This window comes from Trachypithecus francoisi, unplaced genomic scaffold (genome assembly GCF_009764315.1).
Source record: "Trachypithecus francoisi isolate TF-2019V2 unplaced genomic scaffold, Tfra_2.0 Contig01461, whole genome shotgun sequence".
Taxonomy (NCBI): Eukaryota; Metazoa; Chordata; class Mammalia; order Primates; family Cercopithecidae; genus Trachypithecus; species Trachypithecus francoisi.
In genome coordinates, this window is record NW_022681433.1 from 9,542,930 (window position 1) to 9,564,843 (window position 21,914).

Genomic DNA, 21,914 nt, shown 5'->3' on the forward strand with positions numbered 1-21,914 from the left:
TGCCATAAGTGAAACTACTAGTGGCTGAGGTATTTTCAGAATCGTCAACCTACAAATAATAGACCTACAGAAGTAATGGAAACAATTTTGCAGCAAATGTGTCAAAAAATACTTTCTAAAAATGGTATATACACAATGCTATCCTTAGTACAACCCATGGTCATCTATTCAAACCATTAATAACTCTTTCGCTCTTCACAAGACAGGCACAAGTACCCTTGGTGAGGCAATAATAATATCTTTAATATGCAAATGAAGATAAAACTCTAAAATGAAGTTACCTGATCAAGAACACTTAGCTAGAAGTTCAGAACAAGAAACAGAAGTCTGACTTATAGTCTGGTGTCTTTCTAGCACAAGATGCATCATCAATTGCAAAGTTATACATTGTCCTTTCCTAGAAAGCTACACACATTATGTCTAGCTTTGTGTTATATGTTACTATGAAGTCATCTGAGATCCTAAAAGGAAAATTAACATAAACTCCACTTTTACATGATCACATGTAAGCCACGATATTACGGCTTAATAAAAGCCACAATACCACACACTAACTATTCTGAACCACTAAATTTCTGAAGTTGAATCCTACATTTTCCCTAAAAGGTTAATACGTAGATTCAGGATTTAATTATAATTCAAAGTGATGTGGCATTAGCATAAAGTAGTTAATATATGTTCTATGATATCTTGATAATGAAATCTTTACTGTCATCGTTTTATACTGGTACCTTTGTGGAGTCTGCTGACTGACAATAGCATTTGCAGTCTCCCTCAGATACACCTCCCAGTCTGTCTCAGGGATTTCTTGATCTGCAGTAAAAGGATATCTACACAACAAAAAGAGAACACAAGAAGTTAAACAGAAGTGTGCTTATGTCCTAAAACAGGAGTCCCCAACCACAGGTCTGTGCCATTAGGAACTGGGCTACACAGCAGGAGGTGAGCAGCGGACAGGCCAGCATTATAGCCCGAATTCCGCCTCCTGTCAGACCAGTGATGGTATTAGCTTCTCATAGGAGCATGAATCATATTGTGAACTGCTTATGTAAGGGATCTAGGTTGTATGCTCCATACAAAAATCTAATGCTTGACAATCTGAGGTGGAACAATTTCATCCTGAAACTATTCCCCACCCTTATTCAGTCCATGGAAAAACTGTCTTCCACAAAACTGGTCCCTCGTGCCAAGAAGGTTGGCAGCCGAAGTCCTAGAACGTAACTACCCATTCCACTCACTGTTGCACTCTGCAGGCTTCACACATAAGCAGGGCTTTTCTGAGATTTCTACAAGACTTCTCTGCAAGTCTATAAGCCAGTTGTGAAGGAAGATTCAGACCTTCCTTCTTGCACACAGTAGATAACACGTGGCAAATCTACAAATAAAGTTAACAAAAATGGGCAATCCATTAAAAAGCAGATTAATTTCTGTTAATATCCTCCTAGACCCTTATAACTGTATTACTCTCAAAATTATTGTAAATGAAACTTATATAAAAGTAACTTACCACTCTGCATCTAACACAATGTTACATATTATCCCTACTTTGCATGAAATCTCCACAAATCTATTAAAAGCAGGAAAGATATTTAATGTGAGGAATCATAATTTTTGCTGATGGTTGTTAAGAATGATAGAGAAAAAATATATCTGTGTGTGTATATATAAATATTAATGTTATTTCATAGTAACTTTAATTCCCTTCCTAGGGACTAGGTATTCCCACATCATCTCTTTGTAAAATCTATTTCCTCAATAATCCAGCCTCCTTTTTTTTTTTTTATTTTTTGAGATGGAGTCTCGCTCTGTCACCCAGGCTGGAGCACAGTGGCCAGATCTCAGCTCACTGCAAGCTCCGCCTCCCGGGTCCACGCCATTCTCCTGCCTCAGCCTCCCGAGCAGCTGGGACTACAGGCGCCCGCCACAGCGCCCGGCTAGCTTTTTGTATTTTTTTTGGTAGAGACGGGGTTTCACCGTGTTAGCCAGGATGGTCTTGATCTCCGGACCTCGTGATCCGCCCGTCTCGGCCTCCCAAAGTGCTGGGATTACAGGCTTGAGCCACCGCACCCGGCTCCAGCCTCCTCTTAAAGCCAACTAAATCAGCTTGAGAAGGAAGACAGTAAATAACTAGCCCTTACCTAGTTTAGTGGAATTCGTAATACCTACTTGTTCAAGGTGAAGATGGTTTAAAGGGAAAAACACTTTCTATATAATGGCATCTGGTATTTATAACTATACGCTTTGGTTTGTTCATATATTACTGCTTTGCATCCAGGTCTGTAGATGTTCCTGAATTACTGATATGCTTCTCTTCTTTTACAACAAGCATACAGTATACAGAGAATCTGAACTGATTTTTCAGAAAAGTGTAACTTGACCTACATCTTCAATGCTGGGAGCAGGCACACGAACCGCCAAGCACCTACTACGAATAGGCGGGATCACTTTAGATGTAGAATTGCAGCACAAGATCAATCTGCAGGTAGACATATATTTTTCCATGGTTCTTCGCAAGGCATGCTGAGCATCTTTGGTGAGTTTGTCAACTTCTGTCAATAACACCACTGAGTCAAAGAGAAACAAAACAAACTTTAACTTGAGTTCACTCAAACTTTAACTTGTCTCTTTCTTCCTCCCCATTATCCAGGGTGAAATCCTAAATAATAAGCCTGATATACTACTCCTCCCTTTGGCAAAGATAAAGTTATAAGTACGGTAAAATTATTTTTTATTTTAAAACACTACAATCATACTCCGGTTTCTCTTCAGATCATATAAATCTTTTGCCTTTTACTAAAGCTTTCTATGGATAGGAACAGTTCTGAGTTTTTAATATTGTGAGACCTTGCATTGGCAGAGCTAGTAAAAAAAAAAAAGAAAAAATCTATAATCAAACAAGACCAAGAAACACTAGGCTAAATGAAGTTAAAAGGTTACTTTGTAGTAGAAATCATTGCAATCTTTCTCTATATGCACTAAAATTTACCAAGACAAGGAAGTACTGTGCTGCATTTCCCCAAAATAACTTTACTCAGCAGCACATTTCTGTGGTACAGCTTAATCTAAAATATTAAATTCCAAGGAATAGACTTTGGAAAACAGTGGTGCAAGAGATGTAGGCAACAAGGCATAAAGATATTTGGCCACCATAAAGTCAGATTCCATCTGGCCACAATCACAGATCAGCCTTAATACGGTTCAGGAATAATGTATAGACAGAAACTGAATCCAGTATTGTATTTTTCATTACATTAGCAAATTATTTCTAGAAGATGAACTGGTGGCATGCAGCATTTGGATCTGCCCCATAAAAATAAACAGAACTAAAGATTCCAAGACAAAGAACCCATGAACATTTTACAGAAACTAGGCAACAAGCTTTATCCAAGAACCCCAAATATGAGCAAATGAGAATAAGAAACTAAAACTGCAAAGACCCACATAGTATCAGCAACGGTGTGGGAGGAAGATTTTGACAGACTTTATGACAGGAAAAGCTCAAAATCACCCACGGGATATAGAAACCATGATGGGGCCAGTTTGAAAGCAGCAGTTGGCCGGGCACAGTGGCTCATGCCTGTAATCTGCCTGTAATCCCAAGATTTTGGGAAGCTGAGGAAGGCAGATCCCTGGAGCCCAAGAATTCAACACTAGCTTGGGCAACACAGCAAAACTGCATGTCTACAAAAATACAAAACATTGCCAGGCCTAGCGGTTTGCACCTGTAGTCCCAGGCGACTGAAGTGGGAGGACTCCTTGAGCCCAGGAGGTCAAGGCTGCAGTAAGCTGTAATGGCACCACTGCACTCCAGCCTTTTGCAACACAGTGAGACACTGTCTCAAAGAAAGCAGCAGTCTTACCGAGGTGGGAGATTCGACAGAGGCCAATTTATGGGTGAGACCAAGGGAACCCTGACGCAGTAAGGTTTGACAGAACAGTAGACTCTGAGAATACTAAAATGAACCTCCCTTCTAAGACAATGTTCCATGTGGCTGTGGCTGGTGCAGTGGCTTGTTCCTGCAATCCCAGCACTGTGGGTAGCCAAGCTAGGAGGATGGCTTGAGGACAGGAGTTTGAGAATAAGACAATGCTCCACAATGAGAAGAAATTCCAGAAACAGAATCCAAACTGAGAACAGGTAAAAGAGAGACAAAGAATCCCAATAAAGGTGACAGAAACTAAGATAGGGAATAGAGCTCAGAACACAAGGTCATTTATTTAATTTTTCTTTTATTTCATTTTTTGAGAGACAGGGTCTCACTCTGTCACCCAGGCAGGAGTGCAGTAGCTCGATCATGGCTCACAGCAATCCCAAACTCCCGGGTTCAAGCAATTTCCCACCTCAGCCTCCCAAGTAGCTAAGACTACAGGCATGAGCCTTTTTTTTTTTCTCCCTTTGGCAAGATTAGGTCTTGCTGGTCTCAAACTCCTGGCCTCAGGTAAAGTGTCATATATTTTTGATCACTTTGTAAAACTAATACAAGAGGTAGATGTAGAGCCCCAGACCTAGAAAAAACTCTCTGGCCTGCCTCTGCTTCCTAAGTACAGGAAAACTCACTTTAGTTTTAACAAAATGATCAACACAAAAGGATCATCGCCAAATTTAAACAGTTACGTAAGAGAGTCGAGCAGAGGAGCAGAATAACATCTTTATGGATATGAAAGAGTCGAAGTATTTTCTAAATTGTTAATTAATAGTTATTGTTCTTTTTAAGGAACAGTAAGCTTCATGTGAAAGGTTATTTCAACTGTAATTGGGTGGTAAAATATTGTTAGTATTTTTAATGGCCCTAAAACATTTCACTTTTAAAGGTTTGTAATTGTAATTAGGTATTATTAATTTTGACTAAAATGTTAAATTTCAACTAAATTTCTTATAGTAACAGATCTTCAACATTTCTCTTATAATATTAGTAACAGATTGAGGTTAACAGCACAGTATTTCCTATATTTACATATACATATCATTATTTTGTATAGTGATGTTGGAAACAGTGACTAAGCAGTACTTGGGCAGAAAACAGCATATTTTTAAAAATTCGGCCAGGCGCGGTGGCTCAAGGGCCGGGCGCGGTGGCTCAAGCCTGTAATCCCAGCACTTTGGGAGGCCGAGACGGGCGGATCACGAGGTCAGGAGATCGAGACCATCCTGGCTAACACGGTGAAACCCCGTCTCTACTAAAAATACAAAAACTAGCCGGGCGAGGTGGCGGGCGCCTGTAGTCTCAGCTACTCGGGAGGCTGAGGCAGGAGAATGGCGTGAACCTGGGAGGCGGAGCTTGCAGTGAGCTGAGATCTGGCCACTGCACTCCAGTCCCGGCGACAGAGCGAGACTCCGCCTCAAAAAAAAAAAAAAAAAAAAAAAAATTCAACATGACAAGTGACGTTTACTCTAGAAATGCAGAACAGTTTTGTTTTTCCTTTTTTTTAGGGATACAGTCTCGCTCTGTCACCCAGGCTGGAGTACAGTAGTGCAATTACAGCTCACTGCAACCTTGAATTCCTAGGCTCAAGCAATCTTCCTGCTTCAGTCTCCCAAAGCACTGGGATTGCTAGCATAAGCCACTGTGCCTAGCAAAAGTTTTAATATTAGAAAATCCAGTAAAATAACCTATGATACTAATGAACTAAAGAAAAATCATAAAAGCACATTCATGGATGAAAAAGAAGCATCAGACAACATTTAACACACATTTATGTTAAAGACACTCAGTAAAATAGGAGCTTGAGAATATTTTCTTACCATGATCAAATATATATACCTCAGACCAAAATTGAGCAACTAATTATGGGAAAACACTAAGGCTTTCCTTCCAGAGTCATGACATGGACATCTGCTATCTCTATTACTATTAAGCACACTATTGGAGGGTTGGTCAACATAATTAGAGAAGAAAAAGTATTTAGAGCCATAAAAATTGGAAAGAAAAAGGAAAAATAATTTACGGATTATATGGATATACTTCTAAAAAAAACCTCAAACTATCAAAAGACAATTACAAACAGTAAGAGAATTTAATAACACAGCAAGATATAAAAGTAGGATATAAATGTTAGTAACTTACATATATAAAACATTCAGAAAATATAAGACTCCATATATAGTAGCAAAAAATGAAATCATAAATGTAAATTTATTTTGAAATATGGAGACTGAGGAAAGAAATCAGCTGAGAATATGTACAGGGAATTCACAAAATAATAAAAATCAGCAATATTAAACAAAGGAAAAATTTATCGCACTCAGTAAGGTGGAACAAAACACTACCTTCTCCACTCAAACTGACAAAGATTAAAACGAATTGTCTTCAGTGTTGGTAAATGTCACGGAGAAATGAGCACTCCCAAGCACTGCTATTGGTAGTATAAATCTATACCCTCTTTCAGATAGAGAATTTGGCAAAAAATATCAAAAGCAATAAATGATAGCACATTTATTATCACAAAATCTCACCAGTAAGAATGTATGCATATATAGAGAAAAAAATGCTTGGAAGATAAAAGTCTAAACTGTTAATAGTAGCTGTCTCTGGATGGTGGGAATATAGCTGATATTATTTTCTTTTTTATCTAAATATTTGATAATGAACATATGACTCAGGTCATAAGAACAGTTATTTTAAAATCATGTACTTTCTGATTTGAAATCACATATTTTTATTCATCTTGTTCTAAAATATCAAATGGATGGCACAAATAATCCTCTTTCACATAAAATTCAATTCCATTAGACTATAAACTCCCATGAGCACAGAGATCATACTTCTCTCTTGTTCACTTTCGTAACTCAAAAAAAAAAAGAGAGAGAGAGCACTAATGCTTGGCAGCTTCATAAAACAAAGTCTTTTGATCACTTACCTTTAAAATCCCTTTGAGAGTTTGTTTCAAGTTGTTGTGATTGTGCCACTGTTTTCAGCATCTCCTGAATGACTACTCGGTCACTATTTCCAGCATCACTACACAAAACACAAATAATGGCATATAGTATGCCCTTAATATTGTTATTATAAGGAAAATGTTGAGGTTCTTAAGTGGTCAAAATTTTAATCAAAATTATTATCACCTAACTATAATTATAAGCTCTTTAAAAGTAAAAAGTTTTAGGGTCATTAAAAATACTAACAATATTCCAATTGGATTAACATCACTGAAAACACTAAAAATGTTCTTACATTAAGTTTACTGTTAACATAAAAAAAGCAACTACTAATAATTAGGTAACAGTTTAGCAAATACTTTGACACTTCTGTACTGACTATAGAAAATTAATACCTAATTATAGTTCATTTCTCAACTATCTATAATTGTTGAAAACACAAAAAATAACTCTTTGAAACAGAAATTCAATCCCTATTCCTCTTCCACATCCCCAAAATAGCAAAGATCTAAGAGAGAACAAAGAGAAGTCTGCTCCCAGCACTAGAATGAAACTGATTCAGAGATTCAGTAAGGCGATGACATAAGCAAACTGAGTTTAAGACACAAAGTCAAAACTCCGTATTGGTCTGTCATTTACACCAATATTATTGCTTTGGCACTTCAGTCAAGGACCTCTCAAACCAGCAGAAGTCAATTTAGACTGAATGAATGTTAATTTCAATCACCCCGAAAGCAAATGGCTTATTCTCCAATTGGTTATCTATGCTTCAGAAGAACGCACAATGAGAAAAACAGGTCAAAGCAGTTAACTTTATTTTCTCAAACAGCCACTAAGTTTTCCCAAGTCACTACTACTATTATAGATCAATATACCTACAGTGTTGCTCTTACAATCATTTTCCTAGCCAAGAATCCAAAACATTCTCCATTTGTCTATGGAATTAACACTCCCTTTGTTTTTATGATCAAACCCATTCCCAACAACCTTGTTTCTGTTAGTTTTCTTTGAGATGCCTAGAGAAAATAATAATACCTATCTGTTAGGGTTGTTTTAAGGATTAAATGTAATAATCCAGGTAAAGCTTCTCACAAAGTGCCTGCTACTGAAAACAACATACACATTAGCTTGTAATGCTATTCCTCCTGCTCCATTTGGTCTCCTCCCTCTCCCTGAAATGGATGTTCACTCTTGCCTCTGTGCCACTGCCCATGTTGGGTATGCCTGACAATATCCTCCATTCTGTTCTCCTTTAAGAACTCATACAGTGCCACAGATCATTGCAGCTTACCCAGTTAGCTCCCAGAATCATTTCTACACCACTTAATACTTAACAGCTGTTGCATGAGTTTTCGCTGCCTCTCCAACAAGTTCCTAATCTTATTATTGCATGACAGAGAATAAAGATATTGGTTGGTGGACTATTATAATACCTCCAATCAAGAAATTTAAACAAAGAGAGCGACAAAGAAAGATTTGGCAACCCAAAAGTCAATTTCTGAAATATTTACTCCAAACACTGTAAACTTTTTAGACACACTGCTCATCAGCAATGAATGAGCCAATATAATTTAACAAAAATTTACTGACAATATAATATACTGTGTGTACATCAGTGAGCTCCCTAGAGCTAGAAAAGGTAAATACATCGTTGAAATTATTTGACACAGAAGGCAAAACGGGAAGGGCTTTAGGATTCCCATTTCAAGCAGGGCAGCTCCACTTTAATCTGTTTTATAAACTGTGCTTCCACACGTATCAATTTACTTCAAAAAAGGGTTTCAATCTTTAAAAAAAAGAAAGACCAAAACCAATTTCCCTAAAAATGCTTAATTTCTATATAGTAGTAACTTACCTAGGATTAACTTCAAGGTGGTAGTTACTTGCAATGGTGCTAATTTCAATTTTCTTTTTAGATGGAGTCTGTGGACAAAGAAAAAGGTATTTTTAACATTTATTTATTGTCTATTTCCCCACTCTTTTGTATTTCCATTGGTTTTCCTTTTATTATACAAAGTAAAACTCTAGATAACCACCATTCTATGTTTTAACTTTGTTAATCCCACTCTTTTCTCAATGTGCAGATAAACATGTTTTTATACAAATTGGGTCAAATCACACATCCTGTTTTATTGTGACTACCTTTTTCTTTTCCTTATCTCCAGAAATCCCCAAACCAAATCTCTATACCATTTGAAACACAGATCATTGCAAACGATCTGTTCCTTTTAGTCTTTTCCACGTCAACACAAAAATAAACATACACAAATATATTTTCATGGAGTGTCAATTTCTTGTAAAAAATTAAAATTAAAAAAAGGAAATCATACACAAGTCTCTGTGTTTTGCTTTTCCTACTTAATATATCTTGGCAATCCTCTCAGACAACTAGCACAGTATTATAGTCACACACCAAGCTATGGCATGGATGTTCCAAAGCTGGTCACACTGATAGACATTTTGTTTTCTGAAATCAAACAATTCCACAATTAACATATGTGTACATATACTGCTTTCATTTCTATGTAAGAGATTCCCAGTTTTTGGGATTGAAGGGAATGTGTTTTCTAACTTTAATATAATACATATGTGTGTGTACGTACTGACCAGTCTGCTTCATAAAACAGTCTAACGATTCACTTTTCCACTGGCAACTCTCTTCCCCAACATTCCCCATCTACAGTAGGTTTTATCATGCCCTTCAATTTTCCGGTTTGGTGAGTATATAATAGACTCACACTGCTTGACAATCACAAAGGTCAAACACCCTTACATGTGTTTACTGCCACTTATATTTTTCTCCTGTGACTATTTGTTACAGAAGAATCTATTACTCAGTTTTCTACCAGATTGTCTTTCTGTTATCAATTTGCAAAAATCTCTTATTTATACGTTCCTTTCAAATATTTTGTAACAATCTTTACTTTTTCTATCGATTTTATGTATAATTTCTGCCATAGCAATTTTTCTTTTTTTTTTTTTTTTTGAGACGGAGGCTCACTCAGTGGCTCAGGCTGGAGTGCAGTGGCACGATCTCAGCTCACTGCAAGCTCCGTCTCCCAGGTTCACGCCATTCTCCTGCCTCAGCCTCCCAAGTAACTGGGACTACAGGTGCCTGCTGCCACGCCCAGCTAATTTTTTCCATTTTTAGTAGAGACGGGGTTTCACCGTGTTAGCCAGGATGGTCTCCATCTCCTGACCTCATGATCCGCCCACCTCATCCTCCCAAAGTGCTGAGATTACAGGCATGAGCCACTGCACCCGGCCGCAATTTTTCAAATTCATATATCCAGGTGTCTACTTTTCTTCTACAGTTTCCATGTTTTCCTATAAAAGGTTTTATTTGTCCATGAGCAATTCATATAGTCTAAAAAATTTTACTCTAAGATATTTAGTGTTTCATTTTAACATTTAAGTCTTTAATTCATCTGGAATTTGTCTCTATAAATTGTATGTCATAGGGACTCAATTTTGTTTTCTCTGGATATATAACTAGTTATGATGACACACTCTGCTGGCTCATCCTCTTCCACTGATTTGAAATAGAACCTCTATCACATTTCTAAGCTCTCTTTCCATTTTCACTTGTCTAATTCTCTATTTTCATGCCAATATAATACTGTTTTATTTACAATAATCATACAGTATGATTTACTACCTGGTAACACAAGCCCTACTTCACTAGCCTTTTTTCATAATTACTTTAGCTAGTCTTAGAAATGTACTGTTCCATATGGATGGACTTTAAGATCATTTCATACAATTATAACAACCACTTGAATTTTAATTAGAATTTCAAAGAAATTTATAGTGTCACCTGGGGCAAACAGATCACTTAAACTATTAAGCCTCCCATCTGGGAACATGCTGCAACATTCCATTTGATTGGCTATTTATTGTCTCTCTATAAGATATTAGTTTCTTCTGACACATCCCACACCATTACTGTTAAATTTGTCCCTATGTAAGAATTTCCAACACAACATACAACCAGCATCTCAAACTCAATGTATCTAAATATATGCGAATCGACACTAGCCTAAAATCCAGTTACCTTCACGAAGATTCTGTTTATAGCACTGCCATCCACACTCAGCATATGATTTTTTCAATGCCTAATATGTAAAGACATTCTACCAGAGGATATGAAAATGAATATATGTTCTTGACATAGAGTCAAAACAAATACAATCTTGTCAAAGTAGAAGATGTATAAACTACTACAACCAAAGCAAAACAAAGTAAGTACTATTAAAAGTATAAACTACAAGTTGTGGAAGAAAAGTTAATTCTAATGGGGCAGGAAAAAGGAGGATACATTTCAGCTAGATTTTAAACATCATCCATAATAGAAAAGCATAAAAATGTGCTACATGGTATGAAGCTGGACATCTTGGCAAGGGCAAGATCATAGGAAGCCTCTCAACATCCCAGTTTCAGGCCTCCTTTCCCAGTCAGTCAGTTGCCCACTCTTTAACAAGTCACTTGATACCATGGTTAACATTTTTCTCAAAATGATTCTCTTTCTTTCTATCCTCATTACTGCTCTCAGAAAAATGAAGTTTGGAAAGCTGAGTTCTAATTCCAGCTAAAACATTGTCTTATTAGGCAATCTGAAATTAATCTCACCCTCTACATTTTACCCCAAACCCTCTGTTGCTCTTATTTCCTATCTAACATAAATGGCTTTGCTCTGGTTATAACAGGTCTATTAAATCGGTACCTCTCAAATCCTGTGCCCCAAGACTACCTGTGGAATTCTTATTTAAATTATACATTAGGAAGCAACTGGGTTTGGGGCATACATGATCAAGACTGAAAGTCCCTGCTATAAATCACTTTCAGGGCCTCAAAGTGAAATGCTTACTGTGATGGTCTGATGTTCAATTCTCAATTTTTCCACTCCAACACCATAAAGTTCACGTAGAATACACATAATTCTTGTCTTTTTTCCAGCACCTGATGGTCCATACACTAACAGATGAGGAAAGTCACCACACTGCACCTGAAAAAAAAGAACAAGGCATTTTTCCCTAGTCAAACTGAGCTGCTCTAGGTAGAACCAAACTACTTTTTAAGTATCAAATATTTTATGTATCTATCCATGAAACTCCAAGTTCATGGGTAGATATACCCAAGTTTTTATATATGTGTAAAACCTGGAGTTTCATGGGTAAACAAAATATTGTGTATCATATATATGTATATATATTCTGAAATGTTTACTATTCGCCTGGCACTAATTTTGTATAACTTACATACATGACACAGCACATGCGAGACACAAAACTAAATGCTAGAAAGCAAGAACTCCTAAACCTGGCTATCAGAAGCACCTAGAAAACTTTTTAAATAAAGGACTGACTAATGAATAGACCGTATCATCCATGAGATTAGGATTCTGTAACTCTGAGATTCAGGCCTTTCTTAGTTTGAACTATTAGAAACAGTCCCTGTGATAACAATTCAGTGTATTTGGTTCCTTTGGGAGGTTACTTGTGAGATAAAGGAAAACTTCATAGGAGAGTGGGGATGCGAAACGGTGAAATGAGGGCAGCCACTAAGAGTGTGTTTTCAAGTTGAATGCCTCCAGGTCTGTGTTTGATCCTGCTAGGGAAACTCTTAAAGCCAACATAAAGATCCACCAGAGGGTCAACCTACCCAGGGGGTGGGGAAGCTGCAATATGATTATCTCTGATTAGTTCTTTCTTGAAGTCTGCTTAGGAATGTGGATGGGGGAAATGAAAGAGCGTTAACTTCAGGCATTTCAAATCTGTCGATGGGTGTCACAGAGAGAAAAGCCCTCAGGCAAAGTACAGATCTACAAAGCTAGAAGTCAGAAGTCAGTCTGTGTGCACTTAAAAGGAAGAGGACTGGGTAGGGCACTAACCGTATCTGCTGATGATGAGTTTTGAAAAAGCTTTTCAGCTGTTTCTGATGATCAGTCTGGTTTGGGAACCAGAGCTACGAAGGCTATAAAGATGAGTGGGTGACAGACCTTAGCCTCAGGCGCATAAAATCTTTTAAGGCAAAGTTCTGTAAATAACCATTATTGAAAAAATGGAGCCCGGGCGCGGTGGCTCAAGCCTGTAATCCCAGCACTTTGGGAGGCCGAGACGGGCGGATCACGAGGTCAGGAGATCGAGACCATCCTGGCTAACACGGTGAAACCCCGTCTCTACTAAAAAATACAAAAAACTAGCCAGGCGACGTGGCGGGCGCCTGTTGTCCCAGCTACTTGGGAGGCTGAGGCAGGAGAATGGCGTAAACCCAGGAGGCGGAGCTTGCAGTGAGCTGAGATCTGGCCATTGCACTCCAGCCTGGGCAGCAGAGCGAGACTCCGTCTCAAAAAAATAAAAAATAAAATAAAATAAAAATAAAAAAATAAAATAAAATAAAATAAAGAAAAAATGGAATACATATCTTAAGAGAAGCGCTTATTGCAATGAATTTTAATACCTTGTAAACTCATCCATCTCTGTCACAGAAAAGTCTCACAGGAAAAAACTATTCAATCTAACACAGTGCCTGGAAAATGGTAAGTGTCCCACAGACACTTACTGCCTTTGTTTTTTAAACTTCAATCTAATCAAAAATAAGGATTATGCTTTAAATGTTTCATAGTTTAAGCTGCAAATAAAAGAGCAAACAGGTGAACATTTCTTAAAAGCAAATTTAACACTTAAGATCATTATATAAAATTGATGTCCAAAATATACATTCCAAATTCTGTACAACAAAAAGTGGCCACAGAAAATAAAATGTATTCTATGACTAGGAAAACTGAAGACAAAGCTATTGATGGAAAATGTAATTTGTCTATAAATTATGGATACTGCCATAATCAATTTACTTTAAATTAGTATACATGCAGTATCATTAATTAAAGATCAATCTCGCAACACTATCAACTAGTCTAACGACTTTCGTATGTACAGTCTTTTCTTATTATTTCTTATTTTTAAGAAGCACTTAACAAATAGTATCTGTAAACCTAAGAAAGGTCGGTAAGGGAAAACCAGGGTATTGGGCAAAAACGTTTCAACAGCATCATATATTAATTTGAGGTCCTTAATAGGAGTGAACAAATGTCTTCCACAGACACTAAATAACTTAGTCTCCTAAAGATCCTTCTTTACTCTCTACTCCCTGAAAGATTCAGTCCGTTCCTCACAAAATATTGCCATTAGACACTTTTATCAACCACAACAGACAAAGAGGCATCAGGATAGAGGGGAAGGAATCTTTCATAAAACACTAATCTCAGCCAGGCACGGTGGCTCACGCCTGTAAGCTCAGCACTTTGGGAGGCCGAGGCAGGTGGATCACCTGAGGTCAGGAGTTCGAGACCAGCCTGGCCAATGTAGTGAAACCGTCTCTACTAAAGAATACAAAAATTAGCCGGGCGTGGTGGTGGGCGCCTGTAATCCCAGCTACTCAGGAGGCTGAGGCAGAAGAATCTCTTGAACTCGGGAGGCAGAGGTTGCAGTGAGCCGAGATCATGCCACTGCACTCTAGCCTAGGCGACAAGAGCGAAACTCCGTCTCAAAAAAAAAAAAAAAAAAAAAAAACTAATCTCAGGAACGTCCTAGTACAATTTATTTGAGAATTTTATGATCTTTGGAGTAAATACATATTTACAACACTTTACTTGTCAATGACAACACTGATATCGAGAGATCTTAAGCCAGTTAGAAAGCAAATCTCATGGTGTCACCTATGCTCAAAATGTTCCAACAGCTTCCCATCTTATTCTGAGACTTACTGAGTCTGCACCCCCAACTCCGACTACCCTTCCCGCTGGTTCACCATTATCGGCTACACCAGCCTCCTGAAGTTCTTAGAACATGCCGTGCATATTCCTGCTCGGGAATTTTGCACATGCTGTCCCCTCTTACCTGTTCCACTCTTTACTCGGATTTCTGTATTTATGACTTTTCAATTTCCTTCAAGTCTCGGCTCAGATGCCACTTCTCAGTGGAGCTTTTCTTGTTTAAAAATACAAGCCGGCCTCCCACACCTTTTCCTCCTTCCCTTTGTTATTTTTCTCCATAGCACTTATCGCCTTCCAATGCAGGAGGAAGCAGCACTGCTCCTCAGGAGAGGGCAAAACCCCGAGCCACGGGGCCTCCGCTCTCCCAAGCTCCCGGCCCCCACGGACTCACCAGGTTGCGCAGCTGGGTCGCCTGCTCCTTGTGATAGTCCAGCCGTCCTAAGGAGCAGGGCCTATACTTGTCCACCCAGAGGCTCATGGCAGCTCGACTTCCCGGGGACCTACGCTTGAAAGTCCCGCGCGAGCCCGCGTCTTCCCCCAAACACAGAGACAAGTTTTCCCGCGAGCGCCAAATCTCGTGACGTCACTACCGGTCGCGGCTCCTTAAATACTTTAGGACGCAAAGGCTACGGGGGCCGTGTGCAGACAAAATCAGCCGCCGCGTCGGTGCCTTCTAGGTCTGAAGTTCACCGCTTTGTTTTCTCTTTGTTCGCACCCTCTATTATATTCTAGAAATTATCAGGCGGATTGAAAATGTGGTTCTTACCCTCTTGGCGTTACATCCGGATGCCTCAGAGAAGACACTTCCTTTCATTTATTCATTCATTCACTTAATTCATTAAACAAAAATTTACTAAATATCTGCTAGGTGTGGAACTCAGTTTTCGGCACTAAATATACATCTCAGGGTTTCACTCACTTGGCAGGTACCCAATAATGCTTCATTGGATAAATCGCTTAAAAATGTCTGATCTTCACTATCCTTTGTTACCTCTATTCCTCAATATTCTTATTGAATTAGAAGCAAAAGAATCAAGAGCATGGAAAAACTACCGAGATGTGGCCTGTAGGGGAGAAGACATGAGGTTAATATGCATTCTAAGCCTAGAATGTTTGAAAGCCCTCCAATTAAAATGTGTAGAACGATCTGAACCCTTCAGAAAAATATTCTGCATATGAAGTTCTTATGCAACTTTTGAAGTTCTTTTCAAATAGTGCCTCTTAAAATGCACTTTACTCATTGTACATAGTATTAATTACTTATTTAATTTATGCTTTTATTTTGTGTATTGTTGAGAACCCTAAGTCTTGCCATTTGATTACAAGGTCTTACAGGCAGGAAATGATTTCCAAATATGCTTAATAACCTTTCACCAAAGTACCTCTTACTCATTTATTAATCAAGAATTTATCATGCTCTTCTATGAATCGTCATATTACATGAATTACTCCTGCAGGCAAAATATTATCCACATCACCAAGTGTAAGATTTAATCCCTGTTCTCGAGAAACTTTCTATAATAAGCCTGGAAGGCTTCTGCCTCAGGGCCTTGGTAATTACTGTTTCCTCTTCCTGGACTATGTTTCTCCAGAGTCAGCAGAGTTGAGCCCCTCATTTCCTTCAGGATGATGGCTCAAGTATTGTCTCCTCACTGAGGATTCCCTGACCACCCTATTTAATATTGCAAAAAAGCTTCATCTTCTTTATGCTTCTCTCCATTTGAATTGAAATGGAGGAAGTGTTTGAAATGAGAAGGTAAGGGAAATCAGAAGCAGAGATAGTGAATTGTGGTCTATGTGGATATCATAATCATAAAGAATGATACTGGAAATAAGTACTGAGAGGAAGAAAGAGAAGGACAAAGTGCTAGAATGATCAATGATTTGGCAAGAGTGACCATAAGCATGACAGACAACTTCAATAAGGAGGAGTGGTTGATGGCAGAGGCTGAAGACATGTGCTTCAATGTTGTTGGGGGTTCTGAAGAAGGAGAAATAGTGTGGTGGGCCCAGGAAGTCCAGTTAAATTTGAATTTCAGATAGCTTTTTTGTATGTCTGGCAAAATGTATTACAAATGATTTTTTTCTCGTATAAGTATGTCTCTGACAATATTTGAAATTGTAATAAATATTGCCAGGGACATACTTATGTGAGAAAAAAATCAGTGTTTATCTGAAATTCAAATCTAACCAGTGCCCTGTATTTTATCTAGCAATTTTACTCCAGACTCTTGAATATATGGGATATGAGAAATTGCTACAGAGGAAATAAAGTCCTTGGGGTTAGTAAACTACAGCTGCAATCACTTTAATGTTTAATGACTCTGGCCCTCAAGTATCTTAGCTCTTTTTTTTTCTTGAGATGGAATACCACTCTGTGGCCCAGGCTGGAGTGCAGTGATGTGATCTCAGCTCACTGCAACTTCCACCTCCTGGGTTCAAGCGATCCTCCCACGTCAACCTCCCAAGTAGCTAGGATTGCAGGTATGCACCACCATGCCCAGCTAATTTTTTGTATTTTTAGTAGAGATAGTCCAAGGTTAACTGGACTTCCTGGGTCCATTAATAATTAAATGATATAAATTTTTACTCTAGGCATTCAAACTGAAATCTAGTAAGATTAGAACACAGAAATGTAGAAATGGAGTCATTTGTGCTTTGACAGAATCATCCAGAAATATGAGCATAATAGGACTATTACCCCCTGACTTTTTAGTCCACTGTCTCACCACTGAGCCACTGTGCAAGTCTCTGATAAATATTTAACTATTGCTTGTGTTAATGGACAATACCAGACAGTGAGTAACCACCTCCAAGTTACATTTGCTGCTTTTCCTACAATACTCGAGTTGGAAATTGTTCTACCTTTTTTCTGGTTATAAGGCAACAAATGTTCATTACAGAAAAATTGAAGGAGAAAAAAGAGACAGGTATATATTTATCTGTATTTATATTTTTAAATTTATTTTCTATTTTTTGAGACAAAGTCTCCCTCTGTTGCGTAGGCTGGAGTGCAGTGGTATGATCTCAGCTCACTGCAACCTCTGCCTCCTGGATTCAAGTGATTCTCCTGCCTCAGCGTCCAGAGAAGCTGGGATTACAGGCATGCACCACCATACCCAGCTACTTTTTTATTCATAGTAGAGACGGGATTTTGCCATGTTGGCCAGGTTGGTCTCGAACTCCTGACCTCAAGTGATCCACCTGCCTCGGCCTCCCAAAGTGTTGGGATTACAGGCATGAGTCAATGTACCCGGCCCTTTATTTTATATTTTAACCTGCAGAATCTCTAATGGATTCAAGTTAGCTTGAGCCCTATATTTGCTTATGAGTGTGATAAAGAAATCTGGGATTCCAGCATCATTGCTATTGGGTTTCCAGAGTAAGAAATCACTAAATCTATAATGAATCTATGATCATTTTCAACAATATTTCTGTCCGGAAGTCGAGGCACTATACCAAAACAACTTTTGTGTGCTTAAATGGCCGCTACACACTCTATGTTACTTTTTCATTTTGTTGGAATTTGCGTAACTATATTGCTATCTCTGGAATTCAAAGAAAAATCTACTTTTAGATTATCTAAAGTCATATTCCTTCGGATTTACACATTGTTCTCCGTCAGTTGTAATATGCCCTTTGTATCAAACTCCCTATAAAAAGTCAGAAACTGAAGCTTTTAAATCCCTTTGTTTCTATAATTACCTCTTGTTCAGAGTTGCTTTCATAATTTTGCTTGCTTTCATATTTCATTGTTGTTACTGTTTATAACTTCCTCCTACTACATATATAATAATAACAATTACTCTCTCAATCACCTTTCTTTTGTAAAAATTCAAAATAATATGTATTTAATTAGGAGATCTCTAAATAGTACCTTTTCTCTGAAAAATGTAAAGATTTTGTTTTAAAATATATTGCAATAATGAGTAAGAGAAGATGGTAAGGATCAGAGAAAAGAGTGAAATACAGAAAAGAATTCCAGTCAGCTGCAGAGAACTTCAGAATTTAATTATAATGTTCCTCTACAAAAGGACCACCCTTGAGTACTATCAATGAGTAAATCAGTTGATGCATAGCATGAAGGGGGTGCAAGATGAATTAGACACAGCCTCTGTTCTCAAGGAGTTTATGGAATGATAAGCATATATGCAAATAACTCTCATAAAAGCAGTAAGTGATAAATGCCTTAATGGAGCTTCAAACATTTTTATAGAGGTTCAAGTTCAATTAGTTTGACTGACTTGGAAAGGTTTCATGGAGGACATTTAAATCATTAGATTTTGCTCCCTTTCCTGCATCCTGCCACACATCTGGTTGTAGCAATAAACAGTGACCAGGTGAGTTCTGCAGTCAGGTGCATCCCTTTCTTAGGGTAGGTGGCTGAGAGTAATGGGGAACCTTCTTCTAGTCAACCCATCAATGTCTTGGGGTGCATGCAGTATATGATCTCCAGTCTTACGTTCCTGCCTTTGTCACTTCCTATTTCAACCATTTTACAATTTATTGTGCAAAATGTTAAGTGTCTAACAACCTTAACTCTTTTTGTATTTGGCAGGATATGCATAAATACACAGGTAATCAATAAATTGCCAATTAAGAAACAAAACAGCAAATAACTGGAAGGAAAACATGGAAAGGACAAGGGTGTGGGTAATTTGCCACCTTGGTAATGATCCCTTTCAGAAACAGGAAAAACATCACCACTTTTGACAGGAGGGGCTCTTCCTCTGATGTGGAATGCTTTTTGTATTTGTTGTTGTTTTTGTTTTTGAGACGGAGTCTTGCTCTGTTGCCCAGGCTGGAGTGCAGCGGCTCTATCTCAGCTCACTGCCTCCCAGGTTTAGGTTATTCTCCTGCCTCAGCTTCCCAAGTCGCTGGGATTACAGGTGCCCGCCAACCATACCCGGCTAATTTTTGTATTTTTAGTAGAGACAGGGGTTTCACCATGTTGGCCAGGCTGGTCTCAAACTCCTGACCTCAAGTGATCCGCCTGCTCAGCCTCCCAAAGTGCTGGAATTACAGGCTGATGTGGAGTTATTTTTTATTTTTTATTATTATTTTTTGAGACGGAGTCTTGTTCTGTCGCCAGGTTGGAGTGCAGTGGCACAACCTTGGCTCTCTGCAACCTCTGCCTTCCACTTTCAAGTGATTCCCCTGCCTCAGCCTCCCGAGTAGCTGGGACTACAGGTGAGCGCCATGATGTGGAGTTTTTAAGACCACAATAGTCTGAAATTTCCCCAAATCAAAGTAACCCTCCTCAGAAATGAGCAGGTTCTGACTGGAAATTCAAGAATCTGTGTCTAGAAAGAACACACTAGAGAAAGTCACTGTTGTTACTACCGTTTGGTTTTGGTTTGGTTTTCTTTTGAAATATATAAAGAATAAGAGCAATGAGAAGGGAAAGTTAAGTAAAAAAAACGTAAAGACATTTATAAAAGATGGATTCATCCTTCTTATGTCTAACAGTGTAACTTAAGAAGCTAATCACATTTGTCCTCATCTATAAAAATGCCATTTAAAAAAATGTATAATTGTTCCCAATTCTTACATGGTTGTAGTTAACGAAAGACCATGAAATGTGCAATGCATCTATATCCAGTGTGCTCATCTTAGCTTTCATTTGAATGACTTTATTTTTTTCTTCTGCTTAGAGCTGCCACAAGTAGGGGTAGAGCCTTTGATTAATGATTATTAATTTAACTAATCAATCAGATTCATTATTAGATTAAATAAACAGGTAGATATAGCCTGAGGCTCTCCTGTTACTTTCTGTTTGTACATAATGAACTGCAACCTAACAGTACATAAACAACTCAAAACCTAATGTGGGAGTATATTTTTTCTAACAGATCGTAGGGTCTCAGCCAATCACAAGCAGTCAAGCTTCAGCCAGTCACAGGCAGCCAATTGATCAGACCATGTTCAACGACAAGCACCTAGCTGTAATCAATCAATCTATTTCTGTATTTTACTTTCTAGTTCAGGCTATAAAAACTCTCTGCCCACATTGCCCAGAAGAGCCCTCTGAGCCTCTTCAGGTTTGAGTACCGCCTGATTCATGAATTGTTAAATGTTCAACGTCTATTAAATTCATCTTGTCTGAAATTTTCTTTTAACAAGCCATTAATGGAAACAGAAATAAATAGAGGATGGTTAAAATGGTTTGAAAGATACACAATGTAAACATAAATGCAACTATTTAGACATTAAGAATTGCAAAGTATTTAGAGAGAGTGCAAATCTTTTGACTTATTTTCTACTTAAGATTTCTATATTCTGATTTGCAATTTAGAGATTCATTGTGAAAACTACAAAGTCATGAATTTAAAGATGAAAATGTACTTTTCTCAGTTTGTACCTTATTAACTAAACAAGACAGAAGATCCTGATAAGTAGGGTAGATGAAACGATAAACACGTTGGTGCTAAATTAAGTTGTTACATCTTTGTCTCAGCCTTCCTTACCCATCTCTTTGAAGGAAAACTCAACAAAGACTTGAGGTATTTTAGGGTTTCTTAGCTAACAAAAGAGTATTTTTTATTGTCTTTGACTTTCAACTTACCTGCTGTGGGTGATCAAATCTGTTATAAGAAAAGATGCATTTGTTTTGAAATGGTATTAGTGCCATGACTTCTCATTTTTCCTCTAGAGTGAACATCCAAAGAGTGGATTTTTAAATTTTTTGTTTGTTTTATTGTCACTATCACCTGCCCTCTGCCCTACACCCCCACCTGTCCCTACGCAGCAATTACAACCTGAAATGCCATCAGGGCCTGGGCAGGCAAGGGCATGATCTAAGCTTTGAGAGAATAAACAGGAAGAGAACACAGGAGGCTTCTCTTCACCAAAAGCAGGTGGCCCCCCAAGCAGGATACTGGCCCACTGCTAATAGATCTTCAAGTGTTTTTGAAAAGCCCCAGTCTGGATTTTTATATCTAATTCCCTGAGAAAATAAATGACAGCATGCAGATCAACAGGACACTTCCACAGTCCAGATTCAGCCTGTACTCCTTGGCTGACTGACTCTGCTTAAACCTTGTAACATTTCGTTCAAACCTTCTCAGAAAGAGAAGAAATGATTTTGACTCAAAATTCAAATCATATAGTATTACAGCTTATTACTTGCTTGATGCTTGAAGGAAATCTTTGGTGCAGGTAAAAGCTGAAACATCTGACTAACAGGACGCTGAGGAGGTCATTTCAACTGTCACTAATGCAAATGTCCCCTGTCTTCTAGTACCCTGGAGGCTCTGACAGCTG

At 38.1% G+C, this 21,914-nt stretch overlaps 1 protein-coding gene and 1 non-coding gene across 3 annotated transcripts in view; one reads left to right on the plus strand and one right to left on the minus strand.

Annotated features, from left to right (window-relative positions):
* Positions 1-15,254, minus strand: part of RFC3 (replication factor C subunit 3) — a 197,497-nt gene extending 182,243 nt beyond the window's left edge. For both annotated transcript variants that reach the window (XM_033235473.1, XM_033235464.1), the window contains exons 1-7: positions 15,043-15,254; positions 11,745-11,882; positions 8,733-8,800; positions 6,859-6,956; positions 2,383-2,564; positions 1,239-1,375; positions 732-830 (exon numbers count right to left, since the gene is read on the minus strand). In XM_033235473.1, coding sequence (XP_033091364.1) covers positions 732-830; positions 1,239-1,375; positions 2,383-2,564; positions 6,859-6,956; positions 8,733-8,800; positions 11,745-11,882; positions 15,043-15,129 — 809 coding nt within the window. In that variant the 5' untranslated portion in view covers positions 15,130-15,254. The remainder of the gene's footprint in view (positions 1-731; positions 831-1,238; positions 1,376-2,382; positions 2,565-6,858; positions 6,957-8,732; positions 8,801-11,744; positions 11,883-15,042) is intronic.
* LOC117098691 lies at positions 2,750-2,860 on the plus strand. Its single transcript, XR_004443541.1, has one exon. It is a non-coding gene; the product is annotated as a U5 spliceosomal RNA (small nuclear RNA).
* Positions 15,255-21,914: the final 6,660 nt, after the last annotated feature.